Consider the following 24,925-nt stretch of genomic DNA (forward strand, 5'->3'; position numbering starts at 1 on the left):
AGAAGCACATGTGTGAAAGCAAGCACACTTACCTGATGTGCCATCTCGCTGGCCTTCTCTCCCCTTCTTGTACTGGGGATTGAGCCCAGAGCCTCTTGCATGCTGAACAAGCATTCCAGCACTAAACTCTGTGGTGGTTGCCTTTCTAACACCAGCACCCAGCTCCTTGCCTTCACACTTACTTTGCTGACTCCATCTTGTGTAGGTCACAGTCCTGCAGCACTTCTCCCTCTTATCAATAGCTGTGTAATGAATGTCTGAGACTCACTGTATAACCCAGGCTGGCCTCAAACCTTCAGTCCTCCTGCCTCAGCCCCCTGCTATGAGCTTTCTATAGAGAAAGAAAAAAAAAAAAAAAAGAAAAGAAAAATCCCCAGACAAAAACCACAGGAAGAGCTAACAGACCCAAACCAGTACTGTGCTAAGCTCTATCACACTGTATGTCCCTTTTCTGCCTGGGGATTGCTGAGAGACCTCTGAGTGTCCTTCCCTGACATCACACTCATCTAGATATTTCTAGAGTAAGAAAGGAGTCGCAGAGCACCAGATGGGTCCTGAATGCCATGATCCTAACATCTAGTGTACGTGTTCTTCTGTACTGCAGACATAACCAGGCAGTGCTGCCTCAGCCTCTTGTACATCGTCAATGCCAAATTACTGGGCCACAAGTCACTGTGACATTGGATTGGTTAAGTTATTCAAGATCATTAAGGGAGGATAGTTGGTTTCCAAGAGGTTGTTTTGTCCCTCTTTGTGTTGTGAGAGAGCGTATCTTTTGCCGTGGGTCCTATAAACCTATGAAATATTTTCAACACCAACCTCAGACAGTGTAAAGTGTAAGATTGCAATGTGGAGGAACCACTTCACTGAGATCTCAGATAGACAGCTAGATGGTGCTCTCTGGAGCTCACAGGCTATAAAAGCTGATACTTGGATAGAGATCTGTGTGGAGTGAATTGTATTTGCTTTTAGAGCCATGCACTTGAATTACCTGACTTGGTGTTAAACCAACAGTACCTTAATGCAGGTGTGGGTTTATTTGTGTAGGAATGATTTCCTGCATGTTTGTATGTGCACCATGTGCATGCCTGAAGAAAATTCAGATCTCTTAGAACTGGACTTACAGACAGGTCTGAACTGACAAATGTATACTTGGAACTGAACCCCAGTCCTTTGCAAGAGCAGCAAGTGCCTTTAAATACTGAGACATCTCTCCACCTGTGTGAACTTATTTGAAAACAGGAAAAAGCAAGGAAGAGAAGTGTTGGGGAATTTAGGGACAGTCAGTCTTATTTTCTTTTTCTGATGGTCTCACCGAGAAGTCTTACTTACTGGTGCCATCCATGCCTGTGGGCAGATGAGGATTGCAGGGAGCCCCACCCCACATATGCAAGGTACCTGAGTGGGCCCTGCAGATGTGGTTGGATTTGAATATTTGGGTTCATGGGCTAGATTCCAGGAGGCAATCTTTAAACACATCTGTGTTGACATCTGTTTTGTAGGAGGGGTTATCTATAACCACATTCCTTTCTGACTTCAGAACAGAAACATTTAATACATGAAAATTTTTAAGTCAGACTAACACTTAGGGATATATTAAATTATTTAAAATTTAGATGTTACCAAAAAAAAATCACTTGTCCCCAGCAAGCAGCATTCTAGCTCTGACCTGTGTCTGGGCAAGGTTCCCGATGGTTTGCCAGTCATGTTCAGTGAAGGGGCCATATTTGATGGAGGAGAGAAACTCAGTAAATGGACTAGCCCCAGGAGACAAGATTTAACCTTCTTTGTCACTTTGTGGACTGCCCACTAGAGAGTTATCTGGCTAATGTTCCTTTGATCTGCCTGTGGCTTCATACCTAAAATGAAATAATATAAACCTTTAGATCAACATTGCTCTATTAACATTTAAAGCTGAAAACAGCATATGGTGCCTCACCCCTGTAAACCTAATACTTGGGAGGGTAAGACAGGAAGATTACCCTGAGTGTAAGGCCAGCCTGAGTTACATACAAGACCCTATTCACAAAAATGAAAGCTATGATTAGCTAGATAATTTGAGGGGCCTGTTTTGTTTTTCAAGACAGGGTCTCTCTGTTTAGCCTTGGCTGTCTGGAACTCACTCTGTAGACCAGGCTGGCCTTGAACTCACAGAGATCCACCTACTTCTGCCTCCAGAGTGCTGGGATTAAAGGTGTGTGTCACCACTGCCAGGCTAGGGAACTCTCCTTTATATTAGTTCTGCAGTATTAAATCACATGTCCACTAGTTGGTGAGCATGTGTGCACGTATGTGCGCTCTCTCTCTCTCGCGCTCTCTCTCTCTCTCTCTCTCTCTCTCTCTCACACACACACACACACACACACACACACACACACACACCACAAAACTGTGACAAAGAATTGTTTATAGACATTGCCAGATAATTCCCAGGGAGCAGAGTCTCTGCTTTAGAGACAGGGAGACTGTTAATATTTTCATGGGTGTTAAGCCCAATGGCCTCTTGACTGTAGAACTGTGTTTTCAGTAAGTAGTTCACAGTGAACATCTAAAAAGAGGGTTTTGATTTTTAGCCAGTTGTCTAAACTAAAAGCTTTTAAGTGATATAATTTTTTAAAAAATGCCTTTGATGATTTTAGAAGACTAGAATTTTTTTTTTCTTTTGTTCTAATGAGCAAATCATGGAAGTCTCCAAAGGAAATCTGTGGCTCTCAAAATGTACATTGCTCAACTTAGTGAATAGATAGCTAGCCTACTGCAGGTAGGAAGGTGCAGCATGGGGAGCCACTGTAACCTCCTCAGCCCTGGTCCCCTCAGGCAGGTGCACAGCAGTGGCCCTGGCCATGCAGCAGCTAGCGTTATGTTTTTCTCTAGATGCAGCTGTAGAAGCAGCAAATGAAACAGGTCAAGTTCACATGGGAAGTTAGGGAGAAAATGGGGGCGCAGCCTCTTTCACCTTGAGCTAATGATGCCCAAAAGGAACACAGGTAGATGGTTGGCTAGATAAAGGTTACCTTCCTTTTCTACCTCAGGTAAACTAATTTTCAAAACCACAAACCTAGTTAAAGATAATGCTGTTCTATTGCTATGTGAATTTTACTCAGTGTCTAGAAGCAGATCCAAGAGATCCAAGAGGTGCATTATAAAAAAAATATATATAGAAGCAGATCTAAGAGTGCATTATAAAATATTTCTTATAAAATATTTTCATTATAATGCATATTTATTATAATCCATTTATTTTATTATATTATATTAATTAGAAAGATTTGATATTTCATTATGAACAACTCAAATAAACACAAAATAAAGTGTTAATGGGCCCCATCCCTAGATTTAACAGCTTGACATTTTTATATTTGCTTTATGTACTTCCTTAAAACTGTAGTGGATAAAGGTTTTTTAAAAAGATATTTCTACCATAACAAGGTCTAATATATTTCCCATAATTCTCACCCATTCTACTCTTCAATTCAAATCTATTTTCCCTGTGTGTTTGTGATCACAGCACAGTGAGAATTTAGCTATGAAACTTATATGAGATATACAGATGTGCTTTTGTATATAGACTCATGTGTCTGGTTTATTCTCAATTCAGCAGCATTTGGGGGTGGTGTTTCAGTGTTGGAGAGCATAAAATGATGAGTAAAACAGAGTAGAAGACAGCTCCTGACATATGTTTGTTAATAATGAAAGCTTTAAAGGTAATTGTCTAGAAAACTAAAAAGGGCAAGTCTGTGTCCTACTAGCAGGCCAGGGCTGAGAAGGCAGCACTGGCACTGATAACAGGATCTGGGGAGGCAAGCTACTCCCTGCCTGCTGGTCTGATCCTGGAACTGGCAGTTTCCTCATGCCTGGCACCCCTACATATCAGGTGCCTGAGGAGTCCCTGAGAGCTGGTGATTTACCAGAGCTTAGGTTTTGGCGGGGGCCAGGCTGCTTGGAACCACCATTATATTGGCAGATTTGTCTGAGACTCACAATGGGGAGATGGAGATGGTAGTCAGAGTTGAGTTATTTTGCATCTTTAAAATTTTTATTTATTTATTTTATGTGTATTAGTATTTTGTCTGCATGTATGTCTCCGTACTAGGACATCGGATTCCATGGGACTACGATTATAGATGGTTGTGAGCCACGTGTGGGTGCTGGGAATTAAACTCAAGACTTTCTAGAAAAACAGTCAGTTCTCTTTGCTGAGCTATTAATTGCTAAGCTATCTCTCTAACCCCTGTTCCACATTTTTAAAAACTTGTTTTCTGGGCTGGGGTTATAGCTCTATGTTGAACACTTGTTAGCATGCCTGAAGCCTTGGGTTTTATTCCCAGTAACACCCAAATAATATAATTGTTTTTTAAAATTAGGACTCTGCTACTTAAAACAACAACAATAACAAAACATCATATAAAACAACCAAGAAAAGCTAGGAATGTAGCTCAGTAGGTAGGGTCCTTGCCTAACATGCATGAAGCCCTGGTTTTTAAAATTCTATATTAAACTTGTTTTTCAGTCAGAAAGTAAACTTTAGGAACTTTTGATTAATCTCCCCAGGTAGACAATAGCTTGATTCATATTATATAATAAAGAGAAAATAATGAGGCTAGATAAGCTATTAGACCTAGGTTCTGTGTAGACAAAAGATTTATTACAAAATAAGAATCACATCACAGTGAACAAATACTCCTGACATTTGTGATTTCTTTTCAGATGAGCTATATTCTTGGCCCCCAGCATGTGTTTATCCTGGCAAAAAATGTTCATAGTGGAAAGATGACTCAGCAGTTAAGAGCATTTGCTGGTCATCCCGATGATCCAAGTTCAGTTTCCAACACTCATATTTGGTATCTCACAGCCACCTGTAACTCCAGTTACAAGGGATCTGATGGCTTCTTCTAGCCTCAGTCAACAACAGAACTCATGCACATATACCCCCACACCCACATACATACAAAAACTATTAAATCTTTAAAAAAAGAAATTGGGGCTGGAGAGATGGCTCAGTGGTTAAGAACATTAACTGTTAAGAACATTAACTTCCAGAGGTTCTGAGTTCAATTCCCAGCAACCACATGGTGGCGCACAACCATCTGTAATGGGATCTGTTGCCCTCTTCTGGTGTGTCTGAAGTCAGCTATAGTGTACTCAAATAAATAAAATAAATTAATAAATAAAATTCTTTTTTAAAAAAAAGTTCATAGCTGTTTCCTATACTGTAACTTCTTCCATGAGACCTGAGACTATTCTCATTGAACACATCTAGAAAAGATAGGGGAGACAGTCCAAGGGCAGCATCTCTTTCTTCCTAGCATAAATGGCTTCTTCACCCACTTTTGAGACTTAGGAAATAGGTTGTGGAAATAGGTTGGTAAATTTGCAATTTAATTGCTTTTTAAAACCCAAATCTCTAAGTTGTGGTGTGTGTGGTGGAGTGCCTGGCTGTGTGTTTATACCTCTTCCCTTTTTGGCAGGAAATCACTACATGTTTGCCAGATTACTACAAATGGACTCAATACCTGTTTATCAAACTCTATGAAGCTGGACTGGCCTATCAAAAGGAGGTAAGTTCATGTTAGCTTCCTTCTTAAAATTTTATAAATTCTCTCCATCTTAGAATCATTGCTGTTATCCAGGTGTGATGGCACACCTATATCTTTAATCTCAGTCTTTAAGAGGCAGAGGCAGGTAGGTCTCTGAGTTCATACCAGCCTGGTCTACACAATGAGTTCCAAGACAGCCAGAGCTACATAGTGAGACCCTGTCTCAAAAATACCAAAACAAAACAAAAATAGTAACTTTTATGTGAGAAACAAAGAAAGTCCTGTTTGCACATAACGGTGAAGATGAGAGCCACTTTAGGTTCATAGACTCAACTGCAGCAGACGAGCACTTCCAAAAATAAAGCAGTAGTATTCAGTCCTTTCTTTCTACCTCCTGAAATCTGCCTGGTGTTAGTGGTAATAAAAGATGAGCCAATTTCCTTAAGTTTATGAACCTAAAACTTTTAGGTCCTAGATCCTTACTACCCTGGACATCTCTGTATACTTACGAGGTAAAGACCTAGGAGATCCCATGTTAGAGAAACCAACTGTTCAAGGCTCATCTTCCCATCTGATTCCAGATGGCATAGCTTCAGTTTTTTGTGTGACTAAACTACTTGCAGTTGTAAAATCATAACCCAGATTATGGCTGATGGCTAACCTCTCCCCACCCTGACCTTTATGTAAGTGTGGGAGACATCCAGAACCAGTCAGATCCCAACACGTCTTGAAAAAGCCACTGAAGAGAGCATAATAAAGGGCCTGGCTGTGCTGACTTGGAAATGGTCTAGCACGGGTGACAGAGAAAATCCTTGCCATTTGACTTGGGCTGGAGGGCAGTGTTAGGCTCCTGACCCAGCAGGACAGGCTGTCTGAAGGTGCTACAGCACCTCCTTCAGCTCACCATAGTTTCTCACAGAAGGCAAACCAGCCTGCAGGCCAGAATTGAGGTGGATGCAGGCCATGAGCAGGAAGGAAGAAGGGTCTGTGAAGCACATGGCTGTTAGCACTGTCTCTGTCGGAATTACTGTGAATACTTTCTGGTGCTGAGGAATTGCACATGTTACATAGTCTTCCATTAAGTTTTTAAGCAGTGCTTCTCCAGTCAGTAGAGCAATCCCCAGATTGCTTTGTACTCGGTGCCTTCTTGGTACCAGGAGGCACCTGAATGTCACAAAGTGGTAAGGGTAGGCAGAGGTATTTGTTTTAAACAAAGACTGAAAGTAACAGGAACTCTGGAGTGCCTTCATCATGGTTGAGACCACATGTTCTACCAACCAAGTGAATCTGTGAGTGGGACTCGGAGTTGTTACCCATGGGGTACAGTGTTGAAGGCAGAAAGCATAACAGTTTTCTGCAAGTGCTGAAAATGTTCTGTATTTTTACAAGATTAGTGGTCACATGTTTACTCATTTAAAAATTCGTTAATTGTTCACTTAAGACTTACCTACTTTTTGTATAGTCTACATTAACTTAAACTACAATCTTCAAGAATTACAAACATAATTTAGTTTCTTGAGACCCAAATTCCTTCCGTGTCTGTCGGTGTCTCTGGGGCCTTAGGTTTGTTATATTGCTTCTCTACTTCTCCTCATCATTCTCTGAGAATAGGATTCTCTGATGGTTCTACTTACTACAAAGTTGATTGTGAGCATTAAAGGGCCTCACATAACCCAAGGGTAGTGGCACACAACTGTAATTCCTGCTCTCGAGAGACTGAGGCAAGAATAGCTCAAGTTTGAAGCTAACCCTGAGCTAGATAGCCACTTAGCTGTAAAACCGCTTAGCATGGGAACTAGCACTTGTTTAACACTCAGTAAACAGTGTTGTTATTAAAGACCAGTATATTTAATTCCTCTGCAAATTATAACCCTATTCTCCTAAACTTTAAATAGATACCTTTTTTTCTTCTCTTCCAAAGTGTTCTAATAATTTTAATCCTGAATGTTCATCATATCATCAAGAAAAACCTAAGGTTGAATTGGCCATGTGCTCACAGATGTCCGTCTTCCCCAATCCTATTCTAACAAAGGCATTTTATGTGTCCTTGTCACAGCTTACTAGTGGCACATTGGCCAAGCAACTCACCCCAAAGATGCCCTCAGTCTTGGAGCCACACTGTAACATAGCCTCCACAGGGCATTCACCACGGTGTATTCCCCTGTCTCCTGTATCCTAACAGGCCTTGGTTAACTGGGATCCAGTGGATCAAACAGTGCTAGCCAATGAACAGGTGAATGAATATGGCTGTTCATGGCGTTCTGGAGCCAAGGTAGAGAAGAAATACCTCCGACAGTGGTTCATTAAGACAACTGCTTATGCAAAGGTAAGTGGTGGTCAGAGGCTCTCAGTAATGCCCAGTGTGTAGGTATAGCACACTGTCAACTCTGTTGAAGGAGCCTAAGCAGAGTCCTAAGACATGGGAGGCAGAGAGCCTCAGTGTTGTTCATGTACATACAGGGTGGTGGGCAAGGGTCTTGAAGTTTTAACAAGAAAGACACCTGGAGGTCATTACAATTCTTCTTTAGTGAGTTGTCCTCAAAGCAGCAGTAATTCTATCTGCAATTATACATCCAAAAAGGGAATGAATCTTTGTGATGCTCCATAGGGCTTGAGTTGAAGTTTCTCTGTGCCATCGCTTATAGTAACCCAGAAGTAAAGAGCTGACTGGTCTCCAGGAGGGAAGGCCAGGGAGTAGGAGTAAGCTGGGCCAAGTACAGAGCTCCAGATGTGGCTCTCCTGTGCCTCTGATTGTTTGTGTAGGTTGCCCTGGGCCTCAGTTTCCTGATAAGTAAGTTGAGCAATTAGACCCGATGATGCTCCAAGTACCTTCTGGCTGATTCTATGTTCAGAGATCAAGACAAAGACAGCCATGGAAACAGAGTTCCTTAGTAAGTCATAGTGGCCTGGATAAAGTCCTGAGTTCTGTATGTATGTAATACTCAGTGCTTCTGTTTTAAGCTGAGTCTCAAAGGCAACCTATGGTATACCCAGACAAAGTCTGTGTCTCATCTGCAGATACTCAGGTCAGATATAGTATATAAGACTCATGTGCAGAGAAAGCACAGTCCTAGGCAACTTCTGGACCAAAACAAAACTTCATCCCACCAGCTCAGCAGACCCTCAGTCCTCCCTCTAAAGATATCTGCAGGGAGACTCATTTCCTTTTAGTTTATTCTGATACAGATGACCCTGGGCATGGATCTGGACAGGTTCAAAAGAGCTTATTAGCTTGCCTGGAGGAGAGCAAAGCTGAGAGCATAGCTTTCTGTGCAGCCCCTCTCCGCTAGCCTTAGGTCTATCATATTCCTGAGTGTGGGTCATTTCTTCTCCTCTCCCTTCCCTCCAGAGACTGATAGCATATTGGAAAGGAGGGGTGCCAGTCCCCTAGCTGATGTGCCATGAAACTCTGATGGCAGTATTGGAAGGACACCTGGTTAGCTCCTAAGTTTTGACCTCTGCTTCTAGTTGGAAATGTAATAACCTGACCAGGAACACTGTTCTTTAAAGTGTCAGCTGTGAATTTTCAACTGTTCAAGCAGAATGGTGAGTTACCATGGTAACTCTTGGTTCTTGCTGAACTCCTGTGCAGATTTATTGAAAAAGCTCTTAGGAGGTTAGCACTGAAAATTGGAAGAAAAGGGAGAGTCCATGATGCTGGAACATTTGGGGACTCTGGTAGGAGAGCAGACCCAGGGCTGTGAGGCACATGGGAACCTGTGCTTTACACATGGCTAAGAGAGACACTGAATCCCCAAAGGCCACAATTGGAAGCTTGGATAACACCCTATGACTGAGGACAAAAGCAGATCAGAGTTGCCTTATTGAAGATTAAAAGTAAGCCTCTGTAGGGGTCAAATAGAATTTCTAGAAAAAAACAGATCCAAGGGGAGTCGAGCATGATCAACACCCCTGTAGAGTATCACCTGCAGTGCCCAACAGGTAATAAAAGTTACTACATGCCAGGTGGTGATGGTGCACACCTTTAATCTTAGCACTCAGGGAGGTGGAGGCAGACAGACCTCTGTGAGCTCAAGGCAAGCCTCATCTTCAGAGCTAGTTCTAGGACAGCCAAGACTATCAAAGATAAAGGCTATCAAGAGAAAGAAACCCTGTCTTTCAAAAAAAGACAAACAAAATTACTACATTTTTAAAAAGCAAGATTCTGCTACCCAACAGACATAGACCCAGAAGTTGAAGTTAGTTGATAAAATGAAGGCATTTTCTATATAAATGAACAGGACTTAAAAGAAAAGGTGATTGTTTTGAATCTCAGGAGAGCAGAAGCCACCGTTAACACTGAACTAACTGAGAATCTGGACCATCTGAGTACATCTGAATTAAAAGCTTCAGTGTTGGGCTGCAGAGAGACAAGTTAGAGGGAATAGACATAACACCAACTCAGTGCAGTGAGGGATGTGTGATGGGTGTCTCAGGCTTCTATTGCTGTGAAGAGACACCATGACCACAGCAACTCTTATAATGGAAATCATTTAATTGGGGCTAGCTTACATTCAGAGGTTTAGTCCATTGTCATCATGGCAGGAAGCATGGCAGCACACAGGCAGACGTGGTGCTGGAGAAGAAACTGAGAGTTCTACATCTTGATCCACACACAGGCAGCAGAATGAGACTGTACCACACTGGGTGTAGCTTAAGGATATGAGACCTCAAAGCCTGCGCACACAATGACACAGTTCCTCCAACAAGGCCACACTTGTCACTCTCTAGGGACTGAGTATTCAAACACATGTGTCTATAGGGGCCATTCTTATTCAAAGCACCACATAGGGTTGAAAAGCTAAGAGATGGACAGTGTATGTTAAACTGAGAGCCATGTAGGAAGAAGACTCAAAGTAGGTCTGGAGAGGTAATTAGGGACTGCATTAATTTTTACAAATTTTGACTTCAGCACAAGAGCCATATGAAATCATGAAATATTGTAAAGAAGTCAGTGATGTCAGAATTATGGGATAGCCTTTTTTAAAAAAAGATTTATACGTTTTCAAAAATGATATGTTTGTATGTGGCTCTGTGGTTGTGAGTACATGTGCCCGAGGAGGATGGAAGTTTCGAATGCCCTGGAACCAGAGTTAGGTTGTGAGCCACCAAAAGTGGGTGCTGAAAACTGAACTCAGGTCTTCTCAAGAGCAGAAAGCACTCTTAACCATGGAGCCATCTCACCTGTTCCCATAGTTGTGTTTTCATAAGAACATTGTGGAATGGGCAGTGTGGCTACAGGTACCAGTCCAAATGCTTTTGCAGTGGTCCCAGCCTGCAGAATCTAGACTTAATGGTCCCAGCATGTGGAATCTACACTTGCTGAGATGGGTGAGATGGGATATCCTGAACACCTGGTATGATAGAAATTGTCTTGAACTAGTAAAGAAGTCCTGCTGTGTACTTAAGGATAAGACATTGGATCAACTAAGAATGCTTTCAGCTGCGAGCAACTGAAAACCCGAGTCCGGTGGTGTAAGCAAATAGGAAGTTACTTTTCCCACATAATGAGAAGCAGTTGCTGGGACCAGACTTGGCTTCCCAGGGTTTCCCTTGGCCTTTTCTTCCTGCTTGTGATCTCACGGTTGCTAGATGGCTGCTGCAGCTCCAGAGACCACATCTCCATTCAAGGCAGAAGCAACAGGAGCAGTGTAAACAAGTCCTTTCTAATCCGAAAGCAAGAGCTTTGTCCAGCAACCCCCCAACCCCAAAGAACTCCACTCAGGTTTGTGTCATGTGGCCACCCCCACCATTAAAGGAGGTGCAAAATGGACATGGCTTTTGAGCTTCTATAGTCCAGGCAGAGGAGGAGTGAGCACTAGGACCTGGCTTGGCTTGAGAGCTGTCTGCCACAGGGATCTTAAGATCTCTGTGTTTGTCCCAGTGTGTTCATGTGGTCAGCTTAGGAGCAAGGCTATGTCCAGGAGCCCTTTCATGCGCTATTGTTCCAGGGTCTAAAGACTCTGACCTTGGAAACAGAACTCGACTGTCTTATCAAAGGCTGCTGTGCAGTGTGTTCTGTTTCTTCCTCTCAAGCTGCCCTTCAGAGTTGTTCACTGTGAGTGGTATGCATGAACTCAGCCACTGGCTGACAAAGAGAGCTGAGGTGGGAGAAAAGACAGTGCAAGCTAGACCTGCAGAGCAGTGTGGGTGGTATCTCACAGGCAGCTGTGCTATGTCACCCATGAGGGGAGGAGGATGACTGGGCTTTTCCAGGTACAAGGCAAGGGGTGGGCTGAGTTGGATGCCTAAATCCTGTTATCAGTTTTAGCTAACTGCTCTTATTAAATGGGGATAGTTAATAAATTGTTTCCAAATTGTACCCTGTCCGAGGGTCCATTGAGTAGGGCAGAGGGAGAGGCTTCCCTCCAACTCTGACATACGGGCTTCCTCAGATTTATTTTTGTGAATGAAAGCTGCTAATTCACTGATTAAAAACATACATATAGAGAGGTTAAGATGTTGCAAATCCAGACCCAAGTTTTCTTGGGGTAGCTCAAGCCTTCTTAGTAGCCATTTATTGCCTCTTCTGTATTTGACCTGACATCTTTGTGTCCATTAGGTAAATCCATGGCAGGGTATAAATAGAGCTTGTTTTCTTTGGAATGTATAAACGGACCTCCAGATTCAAATAAGCAAAGGCTGCAATTCTATCAGATGGGATGCGAGGCCTGAAGCAGAGCTTTTCCCACCTCGCTGTAGCTGCCTCATCGCTCTTAGTACCTGTGCCTTTAAAAAGTGACTTGATTTATGACTTTCCTTGTTCTGTTCCTATAAAAACGTCATCCAAATGTTACCACATTGGAACATAGAATTTGATGTAACCTGAATCTCTGGTTCTGGTTCTACTCCAGAATAAACCATCATTTCTCCCTTGGGAAGTGAGAGCTATGATTTTTTTTTTTTTAGACACTTTCATTTGTATGTGTTTGTGCACAGGGTATCTTGCCTTGGGCCTTCAATGTATGTTCCACCAAACCTGATTCTTCAGGATTTCATACCATTTTATAAAAAAAAAAAAAAACCTCTAAAAACCTGGTGTTTCCCCAAGTTTTTTTATTCTGTGAGCCAAGAGAACTTCTATACCTGTGGTTGGCAGGGATGGGAAGAGGAGCTGCTAGCACTACTTGCCATGGGTAGATGAGACCAGAGCTGCTGCCTGCTGGCTCGGTAATTGCAGCTCCCACAAAGAGTATGGACAGCTGTGGCTAGCAAAAGCTGAGTGTCACACAGGGGACTGAAAAGAGCTTGTTTAGTGCTTCAAGATAATGATTTCATTTGGCCAAATAAAAAATTGTTTTATTTTGTAAAGATATTCATAGATTTGCTTAGATTTTAGGCCAGCAAATATCTAGAATTAACACATGCAAACTTTCACATTTCTTCCTATTTGAATGTTTGGGCATCGTCTCCATCTGAATGTTTTAAGCTAAGCACCTCCACCAGGAGCTTTCCCATCTTTGATGTGCAATCTGGGAAGAAAAACAAAAAACAAAAAACAAATCAAAATCATTGGCTGCCAGTATGCCAAGCATGTAATGTCAGCACTGTAGGGGGAAGCAGGAGGATAGGAATTTCAAGGTTAGCCTGGGCTGTGTAAGACTCTCTGTCAATCTCTCTCTCTCTCTCTCTCTCTCTCTCTCTCTCTCTCTCTCGTGTAAGACTCTCTATCAAAATCTCTCTCTCTCTCTCTCTCTCTCTCTCTCTCTCACACACACACACACACACAGAGCGAGAGAGAGAGCGAGAGAACTAGAGATATAGAGAACTTGAGGAGTTAGAGCGGGAACAGGAAGAAGAAGGAAGGGTGAAGTGATTCTAGGGAGGGTGATACAAAATTCTGTGGGAATTGGAGATAGGCAACTGGAATGATCTTTGGCAGGAAGGGAGGGGGAGAGGTGGAGCTCATCTGCAGATTTTCTTTTGACCCCCAGACTTGAGGAGAGAAGCTATAAACACATTCAGCAAAGATGTTAATTGAGGTTTTTGTCTATTAGCTTGCTTCCATGAAATGTTGAACAGAGGTAGGTCGGGTTGATCTTGCTTAGGTGGGTTGTGAATTGAGTGTGTCTGTTGTGTTTTGCTGTCCTGACTAAGGCAGCAGAATGAGGAAGTGTTGAGGGAGTCTGATATCCAGAGCTTTCTTCCATGTCCCCACCTTTCCTACCTCAAGCCCCACGTCATTCGTTCTCACAGGACCTTTACTACTTTTCTTTTCTTTCTTTCTTTTTTTTTTATTTCCCCAGGCCATGCAGGATGCGTTGGCAGACCTCCCAGAGTGGTATGGAATCAAAGGCATGCAGGCCCACTGGATTGGGGACTGTGTAGGCTGTCACCTGGACTTCACATTAAAGGTGATAAGACGCTGGCACAGCATTCACACCTACGGATCTCGTTTGTATTTTGGAACTCTCTGAATACACAGCAGCTCTGCACCAGACCACAGCGCTGTTGAGCACAAAGAGAACCGGGAAGGCATCTTTCTGAGCATGCTTTCTCCATCGTCATCTTGGGGTACCTGGTGCGGATTGCAGGAGTGGAGACTGACCAAGGATTGCTCCATTCTGTTCTTGCATACATTCCTGGTCCTGTGGTCAGAAGCTGCCATGGCTGTTTGGAAATGAGGGAATGGGTGGCATGGGGAGCTCCAGAACTTAGGGGGGAGAGGACTGAGAATAAAATACCATGTTTCATCCTGCCAGGTTGATGGAGAAGACACAGGAGAGAAATTGACAGCATACACAGCCACCCCTGAGGCCATCTATGGCATCTCCCACGTGGCCATCTCTCCTAGCCACGGGCTTCTACATGGCTGCAGCTCTGTGAAGAAAGCCTTGCAGAAGGCACTAGTCCCTGGCAGAGGTGAGCTACAGGATGTAGTCCAGGCTATGAGGTTACCTCCTTCACCTGGACCCATATACTTCCTGCATTTGCTACTTTTTATCATCTGTTCTTCACCGTAGCCGTAATTTTTACTTTTTTTAAATCTCAAAACCTGAGGTAAAACAGCTCTGGAAACATTAGATTGGTCGTCCTGGGTTTCCCTGAGCCCTTCCAGAGAATGCCCAGAAGGCAAGTTCTTTAGTTTTGGTTTAGTATCAGTTTAAAGCTCTCTTCTGAGAGGGAAAGAATCCTTTCCTGAATTGTTAATTCTTCTAGGAAATAAAACTACTAAAAAGGAACGGTGAGGTGGCACAGTGGATAAAGTGCTTATCTTTGTCAGCCCTGATGACCCACATGGTGGAAGGAGGGAGCGGACCCCAAGAACCCCACAGTCCTGTGACTTACACTCACACGCATATTGTGACACACACACCCCTAAAAATAAATAAATGTACTAAAATTTCAAAACATGAGGATATAAAAAGAACTCTGACAATGAGTGACTGCTGTCACTGAGACTGCTGACCTTTTCCGTTCCAAAGGGAGGACCACACACCTCTGATAAAAGCCATCCAGGGAGGATTTTGAGGTATAGAGCCTGGAGGTTGAAAGGAAGGCCTTATTGACTAGAAGTAGGTCTCCGGTGAAGGCTTAAAATTCTCTGCAAAAATCTCATCCTTACGCTTCTTCTTACACTGTGAACTTTAACCTGCATCTCACATCTGAGTTATTGAGGTCGCAAACCACTTTGGATGACTGGAGAGGCAGTGTCAGGACAATTTACTTCTGCTCTAGACAGTGATTGTTTCCTGAGTGCACTGAGGGCAACTTCGTCACCTGCTCTTCCTAAGAGCCTGCTAGGGGCCCAGCCTCCTGGGTTAGACACAAGCTTTTTACAGTCCTGACTGTAAGTGACTCTGGGCTTAGGGCAGAAGACTTCCCGATACAAGGCAAATCTTGTCATTTGCAATCAACATTTTTTTGTTATATATTGAAATAGAGAAAAGATGCAAGTTAAAATTCCATGTGTCCCTTGAAGGCCTCTGTGCCCATGTCTCATGAATGCTTGATCATCAGGGAATAACACTACTTGTTTTTTCCAGACAGGGTTTCTCTGTGGTCCTTGAACTCACTCTGTAGACCAGGCTGGCCTAGAACTCTGATCCTCCTGAGTGTGGGATTAAGTGACACAATTTGAAAGGATCAGGAGGAGTGGCTTTGTTGGAAGAAGTGTGTTAACTTAGGGTGGCCTTAGAGGTTTCAAACGCCCATGCTAGACTCAGTATCTTTTCTCTCTGCCTGCAGATAAGGATGTAGCTCTCAGCTACTTCTCCGTCACTACTCCTGCCTGCCACTGTGCTCCCTACTGCCATGTTTCCTGCCACGATGATAATGAGCTAAACCTCTGAAATTGTAAGCAAGTCCCAATAAAAAGGTTTATTTTATAAGAGTTGTCATGGTCATGGTGTCTCTTCACAGCAATAAAATACTAACTTAGACAGTTAGGAAGCAGAAAGAGGTGAAAGGTGCTGTTCAGCCCACCTTCTCCTCTTCATGCAGTTCAGGACCCAAGCTCATGTAGTGATGCCACACATATTTAGGGTGAGTCTTACCTACTCTGTTAAGTCCTTCTGGAAACACCTTATAGACATATCCAGAGATTCTAAAATCCAGATAAATTGACAAAGTTAATGATCTCAGGTGTTTGTTTTTTGTTTGTTTTTACTCTGCTGAAGGAGGAGGAGGTGGAAGAAGAAAAAGAAGAAAATAAAGAAAGAATTTATTTCAACTTTTTGAAGGGAAAACTCAGTTTTTACACTTTTGAGTTATTTAAGATTCCTTGAGGCTATGATGATTAAAAAGTAAATATTAAAAACTAAATGCTATAAGTAACCAGCTCACACATTTCCCCACCTCATAGTTCATTTGGGAACACAAAATGAAGAATTTTAATAATTAATGAACTAGTAAGTTATAAAAGATTACAGTCCCTGAGATGAAGGACACCATAAATTCAAAGTACCTTCCCATGATAAGCTGGAGTATCTATCTTAGTTACTTTTCTATTGCTGTGCTAAGACACTGTGACCAAGACAATTTATAGAAGACCTTATTTATTGGGCTTCCAGTTTCAGACGATGAGCTCATGACCATCATAGAAGGGAACATGATGCTAGAATAGTAGCTGAGAGCTTGTATACTGATCCAGAGGCACAATGCAGAGAGGGAGAGAGGGGAAGTGGGGGAGAGAGAGAATGAGAATGCTAGCTGACCATGGCATGGGCTTTTGACACCTTAAAGTCCACCTCCAGTGACAACACCTCCAACAAAGCCACACCTCCTAATCCTTCCCAGACAGTTCTACAACTGGGGACCAAACATTTAAATCTCTGATCCTATGGGGATCATCCTTCTTTAAACCACCACCGTATCTAACTAAGTACATACGACCAGCCATATCTTTGAGACCACTTTGGTGCTAGTGCACCAGACTGGCTTGGTCATTTCATTTTGACAAATTGAAAGGCATTTGTAATATCCCATTTGGAAGAGCTCCTGAGCGTCCCCCTTCTCTCAATAATCCTGAAGCTGTTCCAGATGGAATATTATGCTGAGTATTGAGCGTTTCCAGTTCTAATCTTCAGAATAGAAACATCACTTTATTCAGTCTGAGCCAATTCATTCAGTCTGCAAATCAGTTAAGTTAGTACATCAAGACTCTGATTTTTGTCTTGTGACATTGTCTGGTCACATTCAGACCAGTATGGTGTGTTATGTGCAGTGCAATGTTCTCATTCCTGCTATGAACCTCTCCCTGCTGTGGGCCCATGCCTGCTGTCAGCCCAGCCTATGCCTCCTGCAGCCCGTGGGCCCATGCCTGCTGTATCCTCTTTCTCCTGCAGCCTGTGGGTTTTACTTTAACCTCAGCTATTGTCATTGCTTACCATTGCCAGCTGGCTTACTCTTCCCTTCATTGTTAGGATTCTAGAGCAGTAAGTGTCAAAGTAGTGACCATAAAGATCATGGTTGGACAGGGAACTTAGTCTGTCAGTCACTCTCAGGTTAAATTTTACTATTCAAATTCCAGCTTTTACTGAGTTGGTTTCTGAAAACTGTCTCCTGATTTGCCATAGACAACCAAGAATCCGGTCCTGTGGCCGGGAATGTATTTCAGTTGTTTAGCCTGTGTACAGGTTCAATCCCAGGCTCAATTCCTGGCATGGTAAAATAACCAAATAAAGGAAACTAGTCCCAAATGTACCCTTATCACCATGGAAGGACACAGTACTTGTATATTTAGTTTTAGAGTTGTAAGAAGTTGACTCAAGTGGACAGGGTAAGCGTGAGGGGCAATGTGCCTACGGGGGATCAGCTTATCTCAGTAGTTGTAGGAGAAAATGATAAAGACCACAGACCAATGAGAGTCAGTGAAGAAGAGGGACCATCTCAGAGAAGCATCTGGAGGTGGTCAGAGGACATGCCCCTGACCTCTGGCTTGGCTGATGGAATTACTGATGGAAGGTGGGTCAGAGGACACACCCCTGACCTCTGGCTTGGCTGAGGGGATAACTGATGTATTGGCTAAATGTATAGAATTTTTGCTTAGCAAACTTGATGTGGGTTTTTTGTTTGTTTGTTTGTTTTTGTTTTTGTTTTTTTAATATATATATATATATAAGAAAAAGTGCAGTGCTTGCTTTGAGTCTTGGGAATTTACTTCCAAGATCACCGGTGTCACTCTCTTTTCTCCACTGACACCTATGGCTCATGTAACTTTAATTTTTTTAAACCTTATTTTTAATGATGGTTCTTAAATGCTTTAACCTCCCTTGTCGCCCATTACCCACGAGAGGTACTAGAAAAGAAAGGATATGGGGAAGTGGACCTATTTAGAAAGGTTCTTGGGAGTAACTCCCATCTGTGATGTCTGGAAATTGGCAGTTTAGTTCACAGGTTAGCAGCGGCAACTTGATCCGATATTTCACGGATACACCAATAGTCCAGTTCCTTAGAGTCAGGATAGCAAACATGAATCAGCAGTGGTGGCACTACCTAGCATAGACAGCCAGACCTCAGCCTCGGCTTGAGTCAGGAGAAAGGACCCAGAAGGAGACCCTTGGGTCTTGGCTGTGCCTCAGACAAAGTGAAGAAGATGTGAGACCAATAAGTATTGCACAGCTAGCTCTATAAGCAAACCTAGCTCAACCTTTGTCACTGTCTGTCAGGTCATATTTATACCTTCCAAACATTACGTGTCCTCCATGGGTCTTGCCTCAGCATGTGTGTCTGTCTTAGCTGACATCACTCTGCCAATCAGCCTAAGTCCACAGAAGTGACAAGAAACTGCAGCACAGCACCAAAAGCTTTTTGGTGCATTTCTCTCTATAAAGCCCCAACAAATACAGCCCGACTACGCACTGTAAGGAGGACCAATGTGTACATATTATTATCAAAGACTCCTTCATCACATGTCCTTTCACATGCTTGCTTTAGCAGAACATCCTTTCACCTGCGTCTGCTTCAGCTAAGCATTCCTTCATGAGTCTGCCATAGTCTTTCACCTGTGTCCACCTCAGCTAAATGTTCCTCATGTGTTTGCCCCAGCTAAACTCCATCCAACCAACTTTCCAAAGAACCCTTCCTTAAGTTTCCACTTCAGGTTTCAGTGTTATTTTATTAGCTATGGCTAGAAAGGGCTGGAAGCCAAAGAAAAGGGATGTCTTCCAAGTTGCAAAGCTGTCTGTCTCTTAATTATTTTAAACCTATTTATAACATAGTATATACCGGATCTTACCAATTAGGGTAAACAGTTACTTTACATCTCTTCCTCCTCCACTTCCTCTTTTTTCCCCCCAAATTTCATTTATTTTTATCTTACATGTGCATTGTGTGTTTTTACCTGAATGTATATCTATGTACTACATGTACGCAATGCCTGTGCAGGCCAGAGGAGGGCGTTGGGTCCTCTGGAAGTATAGATGGTTGTTAGCTGTGTCATGCGGGTTCTGGGAACTAAACCCTTCCTCTGGAAGAGCAGCACATGCTCTTAACTGCTAAGCCATCTCTCCAGCTCCTCCCTCCGTTTTTGGAGACAAGCCTTGCTGTGTGACCCCTAACGTCAGTCTTGCCATCCCTCTTCAGCCTTCCAGTGCTGGTATTGCAGATGTGTAGCATACCATGTGTGAGGCTATAATGGAAATGCTAATGTAGGACTATAATGCAGCTCAATGGTAGAGTACTAGGTGGGTACTGCCTAGCATCTACAAAGGCACTAGGTTTGACTCCTAGCACCAGGAGAAAAAAAAATAGGTGTGTATGTGTGTCTGTGATCATTTCTGTGTATGTTTGTGTGTGTGTGTGTCTGTGTCTGTGTATGTCTATGTGACTGTGTATGTGTCTGTGTGTGTGCTTCTATCTGAGTGTCTGTGACTGTGTGTGTGCCTGTGACTATGTTTATGTCTGAGTGTCTGTGCGTGTGTCTATGTCTGAGTGTCTGTATGTTTAAAGAAGACAGGTATTGTGAACACTTATGTCCGTATGGCTTTTGCTTTTATAAAATTTACCTGAGGAAAGATGTTCAAGAGTAGATTTTTTTCAAAGGTATGACCTTTTTTCAGCTCCATCCGGTGTTGCTTTTATTGGCTTCTGAAAGAGCTTTATCCTTTTATGGTGGCAGTAGATGAATCTTACTGCGACCTCACCAGCAGGTGTGACCCTTCTTAAAGTTTTCTCTAATTTACTAAGTGTAAAATGATAAGACATTTAAGATTAATTTTTACCTCTTTCTAATAATTGATTTTTTAAAGTGTAATATCTATGCCATATGTGTAGGGGTGCCCTTAGAGGCAGTAAGAAGATGTTACATCCCCTAGAGCTCCAGTTTCAGGCAGTTGTGACCTGCATTATGGGATGCTGGAACTGAGCTCAGGTTCTGTAGAAGAACAGCAAATGCTATTAACTACTGAGCCGCTTCTCCCTAAAAGTAATCTAAAAAAAAAGAAAGGAAGAAAGAAATCTAAGTGATAAGTCTCACTGTCGCTTAGTGGTACATATGAGCCCTGGCTTCCATCACCAGCTACACACACACACACACAAAGAGAGAGAGAGAGAGAGAGAGAGAGAGAGAGAGAGAGAGAGAGAGAGAGAGAGAGAGATTAACATCTATATTTTATGAAAGTTAAGGAGTACCATCAGTGTAACTGCAGCTAACAGTGGCCTCTTTATGGAGCCACTTATAAATTTTTAGGTGTCTGTTACTTGGTGGCATGACAGTCTAGATAAACAGGGTTTTCTTTCTTGCCTTTATAAAGCTGAGTGGGTTTGACAAATCTACCATGTGAGATGGTCAGAGCCAGTATTCTTTCTGTGTCCCTTATCTGTCCCCCTAGAGTTTTCCAAGCTGCTCTATATGTTGTCTATGTCCATTAAAAGAGAACAGTTCCTATGGAGAAGGACTTAACTTTTTCTATTTTTAGATAGGCTGTGACTTAGAAGTTGCTTCTCCATATAGCCCATGGCTATACCTAGCTGCAAAGGAGGCTGGACAGTGCTGTTTATTGTGTAGCCAACTAAACATTCTGTTGTCGAGTCATTGGAAGAGGTGGATGTCGTGGTCAGCTGGCAGCTGATATCCAGAGCTATTTCTCTGAGGCCTGTGTCTGCATTCTGTGTCTGTACTACAGTCTCTCCATTCTCCACAGTAGCTTTTGCTCTTATTCTGCCCCCTCACCTCCCCTTTTCCTAACGCTTCATCATAATTGCAGAATTTGCAAATACATATTTCTTCTTTGAGAAACCACTTTATGGAGTTAGAAATGTGGATGCCTGCTTGGAGATGTGGAGTTCACCAGGCTCCAGCAACAGGGGTTTAGCAACTGGATCCAGAGTGCTAGCTAAACCTCAACCTCCAAAGCCCACACTGGATGCCACTCTGCTCTGCCTTCTTCCTGGATCCTGCCTTTACCTCTTGGAAATGCAAATCCTAATTCTTGGGCTTATTTTTATTTGAGGGCTCGTAGATAACTATATGAAAGTTTGAAACAAGAAGTGCAAGTTGCAAAGGCCAGCCAGTCGTGGCTCTTTTAATGGTGATGTAATAACACAGGTAAACTAAGGCATCTGTCACTAACTGTTCACGTGCCCCTTTCTTTCCTCTGGACTTTGGATATTTTTGTACTTCTAGTCCATCTAGTCTCTGAGGATGTCTACATGTAAGGCTCTTTCCCTGCTACTGTTCTTGTAGTAAACTTTATTCATGATAATATACTGATTGGGTAAATTGCAAGTCATTTGCTGTAAATAAATAAATAAATCTGTTTTCCCTTCCAGCACCTGTGCTCAGAATGATAGCTCTTTTGAGACTAATTATTTATTAATAAATGCCTTAGCCATCAACTTCAGCTTGCTGTCTGACTTACACTTAATTTATTATCCCTTTTATTCTAACCGAGGATCAGCTATATGGCTGTTCACCTCTCCTTATCTTCTTAGGTTTTTCTCCTTATAGTTCTTGAGCCGAATCTCCCATGCTTCTCACTATTTCCTGAATTTTCTCTATCTCTGCTGAACGTCCCACCTCCTATTTCCTGCCTAAACTCATTGGCCTTAAGCTTTTTTATTGACAGGTGATGCTTATAAGAGATTCTTTCTACAATTCGCCTCATAAATACTCATAACTGGGTCATGTATACATTAATTACATTGTTCTGATTGTTTACTTTGCTTATTTTTAAAACTGGCTCCTGCTGTGTAGCCCAGACTAGTCTAGAACTCACTGTATATCTCAGGTTACCCTCAAATTCATAATCCTGCCCCAGCCTCCAGAGTGCTGGACATGCACTACCAGCCCCAGCCTTACTATCTCATTCTTAGGTAACTTTTTATTTTTTTCTAGAATTCAGTCTCTTTCTCTGTGTGCCTCTCTTTCGTTTGCTTTTGTTTTTTTAATTTCTAGCAGGATCTTCCCACATTCTCCATAGCTCTATAAAACTCTTGATACCGTTTTCTCCAAATTCCAGCCTTCCAAACAATCTTACAAGTTCCTCTTTTTCCTAAAGATACTCTGAATGCTGTTTGGTTTGGTTCAGGTCTGAATTGGTATGGCCCTCCAGGCCTCAGCTACATGTCTAACGTTCTGCCTGACTTCTTTCTTGAATGTTCTTGTAGCTTTTCTTTGTTGGGTTCCTGTTTCCTGTCTCTTTTCCCATTAAACTTCCATCTTTCAAGAACACACATGCTCCAGTATCTCCTAAGACAAGCATATGTGGGAAGACACTGTTCTGTCTGTGGATGTCTAGAACTTTCTCTTTCTGCTCTCTGCGCTGCTGTTCTCTGCTTGCTAGCCACATCCTCACGCACTTGCTTTAGAAGTTCCCAGCTCTTCCTTTCACCATGGGGAGGCTTTGCGTGTCTGAGTCTCACTGCTGGAGTTATTTCTGAGGAGTTAAAGGTGGTAATGAGATGCTTTTCCATCTGGGACTCAGAGCACCCTGCCCACTTCTTTGCTTGTGTGTGCAGGTAGACAAAACTTCTCTCCTGTACTTGTTTAATCCTCTAATATCCACTGGTGTAAGTTACCTGCTAATACTCTTCAAAGGACCAGTTAGTTCTTTAGCAATTAGCACACAGCATGGGAGATGTTATGCTTTTCTTGCTTGTCTGCTCTTGGATGTGTCTTGCTGATGGATCTTTTCTTGTTTTCAGATTGCCTCACACCAGTGATGGCTGTGAGCATGCTCACCCTGCAGGAGGTCCCCATCGTTATCATGGCTAACCCTGACTTGGAAGGCTCTCTAGATTCAAAAATAGGTATGTGGTAGATGTCATACATGCTAATAAATTATGCCGGGTTAAGGGCAAAGGGATGACAGCTCTTGCTGTCACTTGGAGGAGTTTACTATTGATTCTGTGATGGGTTTTGCTTCTCAGTGAAACTGTGTGTTCTTTTTTTTTTTAATCTTCCCTTTGGAGCTGAGGATCATATTTACTAGTTCACACATTGTTGGCAAAGCATTCTACCATGAGCTGCACCCAGCCCTCCCCTTCCATGTGTCATTTAGTTAAGAACTACATATTCAAGAGCACAGTACTACACACCTGAATTCCTAGCACTCAGAAGCCTGCGGTAGGGAAATCGCAAGTTTAACTTTTTTAAATATATTTTTTGTGTATGAATGTTTTGCCTGACTACTGTGTATATGCCCTGTGCCTGTAGAGGTCAGAAGAAATAGAATCTTCTGGAACTGGAGCTACAAATGGTTTTAAGGTGTCTTGTGGGTATTGGGAACTGAACCCAATTCCTCTATAAGAAGAACAATTCTTATAGCTACTGAGCAAGTTTAAACCCTGGAAAACATGGCAAAACCACATCTAAAAAAAAAACAAAAACAAACAAAAGCAAGAATGCAAACAACAATAAAACCGTTTTGAGTGCATATGGGTAGAGTGGTGAGGGGAGGGGATGGCAAAACAACTCAGGGTATAAGAATGCTCGCCACTCAAGCCTGCCAACCTGAGTGGAGTTCCTGGAACCTAATTCTGAAAGTGATCTTCCAAACCTCCACCTGTGCCTGCACACACACACACACACACATTAATAATTAATAAATCATAAATGCATACATATATACATTTTACTTTTTTTTAAGGATATTAGGTATTTCATGTCATCCTGGTTGCTATTGAGAATTTAAAAAGCTTAGGCTCATGAATCATGAGTTAGTTTTTAAATACCTAGGCACATGATATGGGGATAATACAACATAGGCTAAAAATTTAATTTCAAAATCTAAGCCAGGTGTAGTAATTCAGGCATCTAGTCCCAGCATTGAGGAGAGAGATCTTGAGTTTGAAGTCAGCCTAGACTATATAGTAAGATCCTGTCTTAACAAAACCAAACCAAACAAAATAAAACTCACCAAACTGCCAGCAAGGGTAGAGATGGGAGTTCCTATGATCCTTGTGGGCTGGGTTTTGGAATTGTGGAGGAGTATTTTCTGAGCTCCTCAAGAAGGGGTCATGAACAGTATACAAAGGCACCTGAGAGACATTTTGTCATTGGCAGCCTTATTTAGGAGTATTGCCCATCTCTTGTCCCGGGGCAGAACAAGAACAAAGGATAAGTATCTAATGACAGCCCTGTCCAAAATTTGCCTTTGGGACACACCTGTGCACCTCTCTGGCTTGCTTTCCTCTCCCACTGCAGATCACACTGGAGATTCCAGTCACACTGCAGAGCAGCAGCCTGCTCAGCAGTGCCCTTCCTGTGCTGCTGCAGCAACAGTTCCTAGTAAAATGACCTCAGGTCACTTCTGATGAAGCATTTGGAAGAGATGTCAAAGCAGACAGCTGGCACCGAGCACTCAGGTCATGTCTGACCGTTACAACCACACATCTTATAATTAGTAAGAAGTTTTAAGGAGCCAGAGTAAACAGTGGAAAAAAACCTTAATATGACATTTTTGGGGCAGACAAGGGATGTTTGACATTTTGGGCTAAATCACTGA

At 42.5% G+C, this 24,925-nt stretch overlaps 1 protein-coding gene across 2 annotated transcripts in view; it reads left to right on the plus strand.

The window, feature by feature from the left end:
- Lars2 (leucyl-tRNA synthetase 2, mitochondrial) overlaps positions 1-24,925 on the plus strand; it is a 93,695-nt gene that overhangs the window by 34,802 nt on the left and 33,968 nt on the right. For both annotated transcript variants that reach the window (XM_021171924.3, XM_085828222.1), the window contains 5 exons: positions 5,469-5,558; positions 7,720-7,863; positions 13,784-13,891; positions 14,240-14,399; positions 23,124-23,228. In XM_021171924.3, coding sequence (XP_021027583.1) covers positions 5,469-5,558; positions 7,720-7,863; positions 13,784-13,891; positions 14,240-14,399; positions 23,124-23,228 — 607 coding nt within the window. The remainder of the gene's footprint in view (positions 1-5,468; positions 5,559-7,719; positions 7,864-13,783; positions 13,892-14,239; positions 14,400-23,123; positions 23,229-24,925) is intronic.

The sequence above is a fragment of the Mus caroli genome, unplaced genomic scaffold (assembly GCF_978045245.1).
Source record: "Mus caroli unplaced genomic scaffold, Mus_caroli_1 scaffold_11, whole genome shotgun sequence".
NCBI lineage: Eukaryota > Metazoa > Chordata > Mammalia > Rodentia > Muridae > Mus > Mus caroli.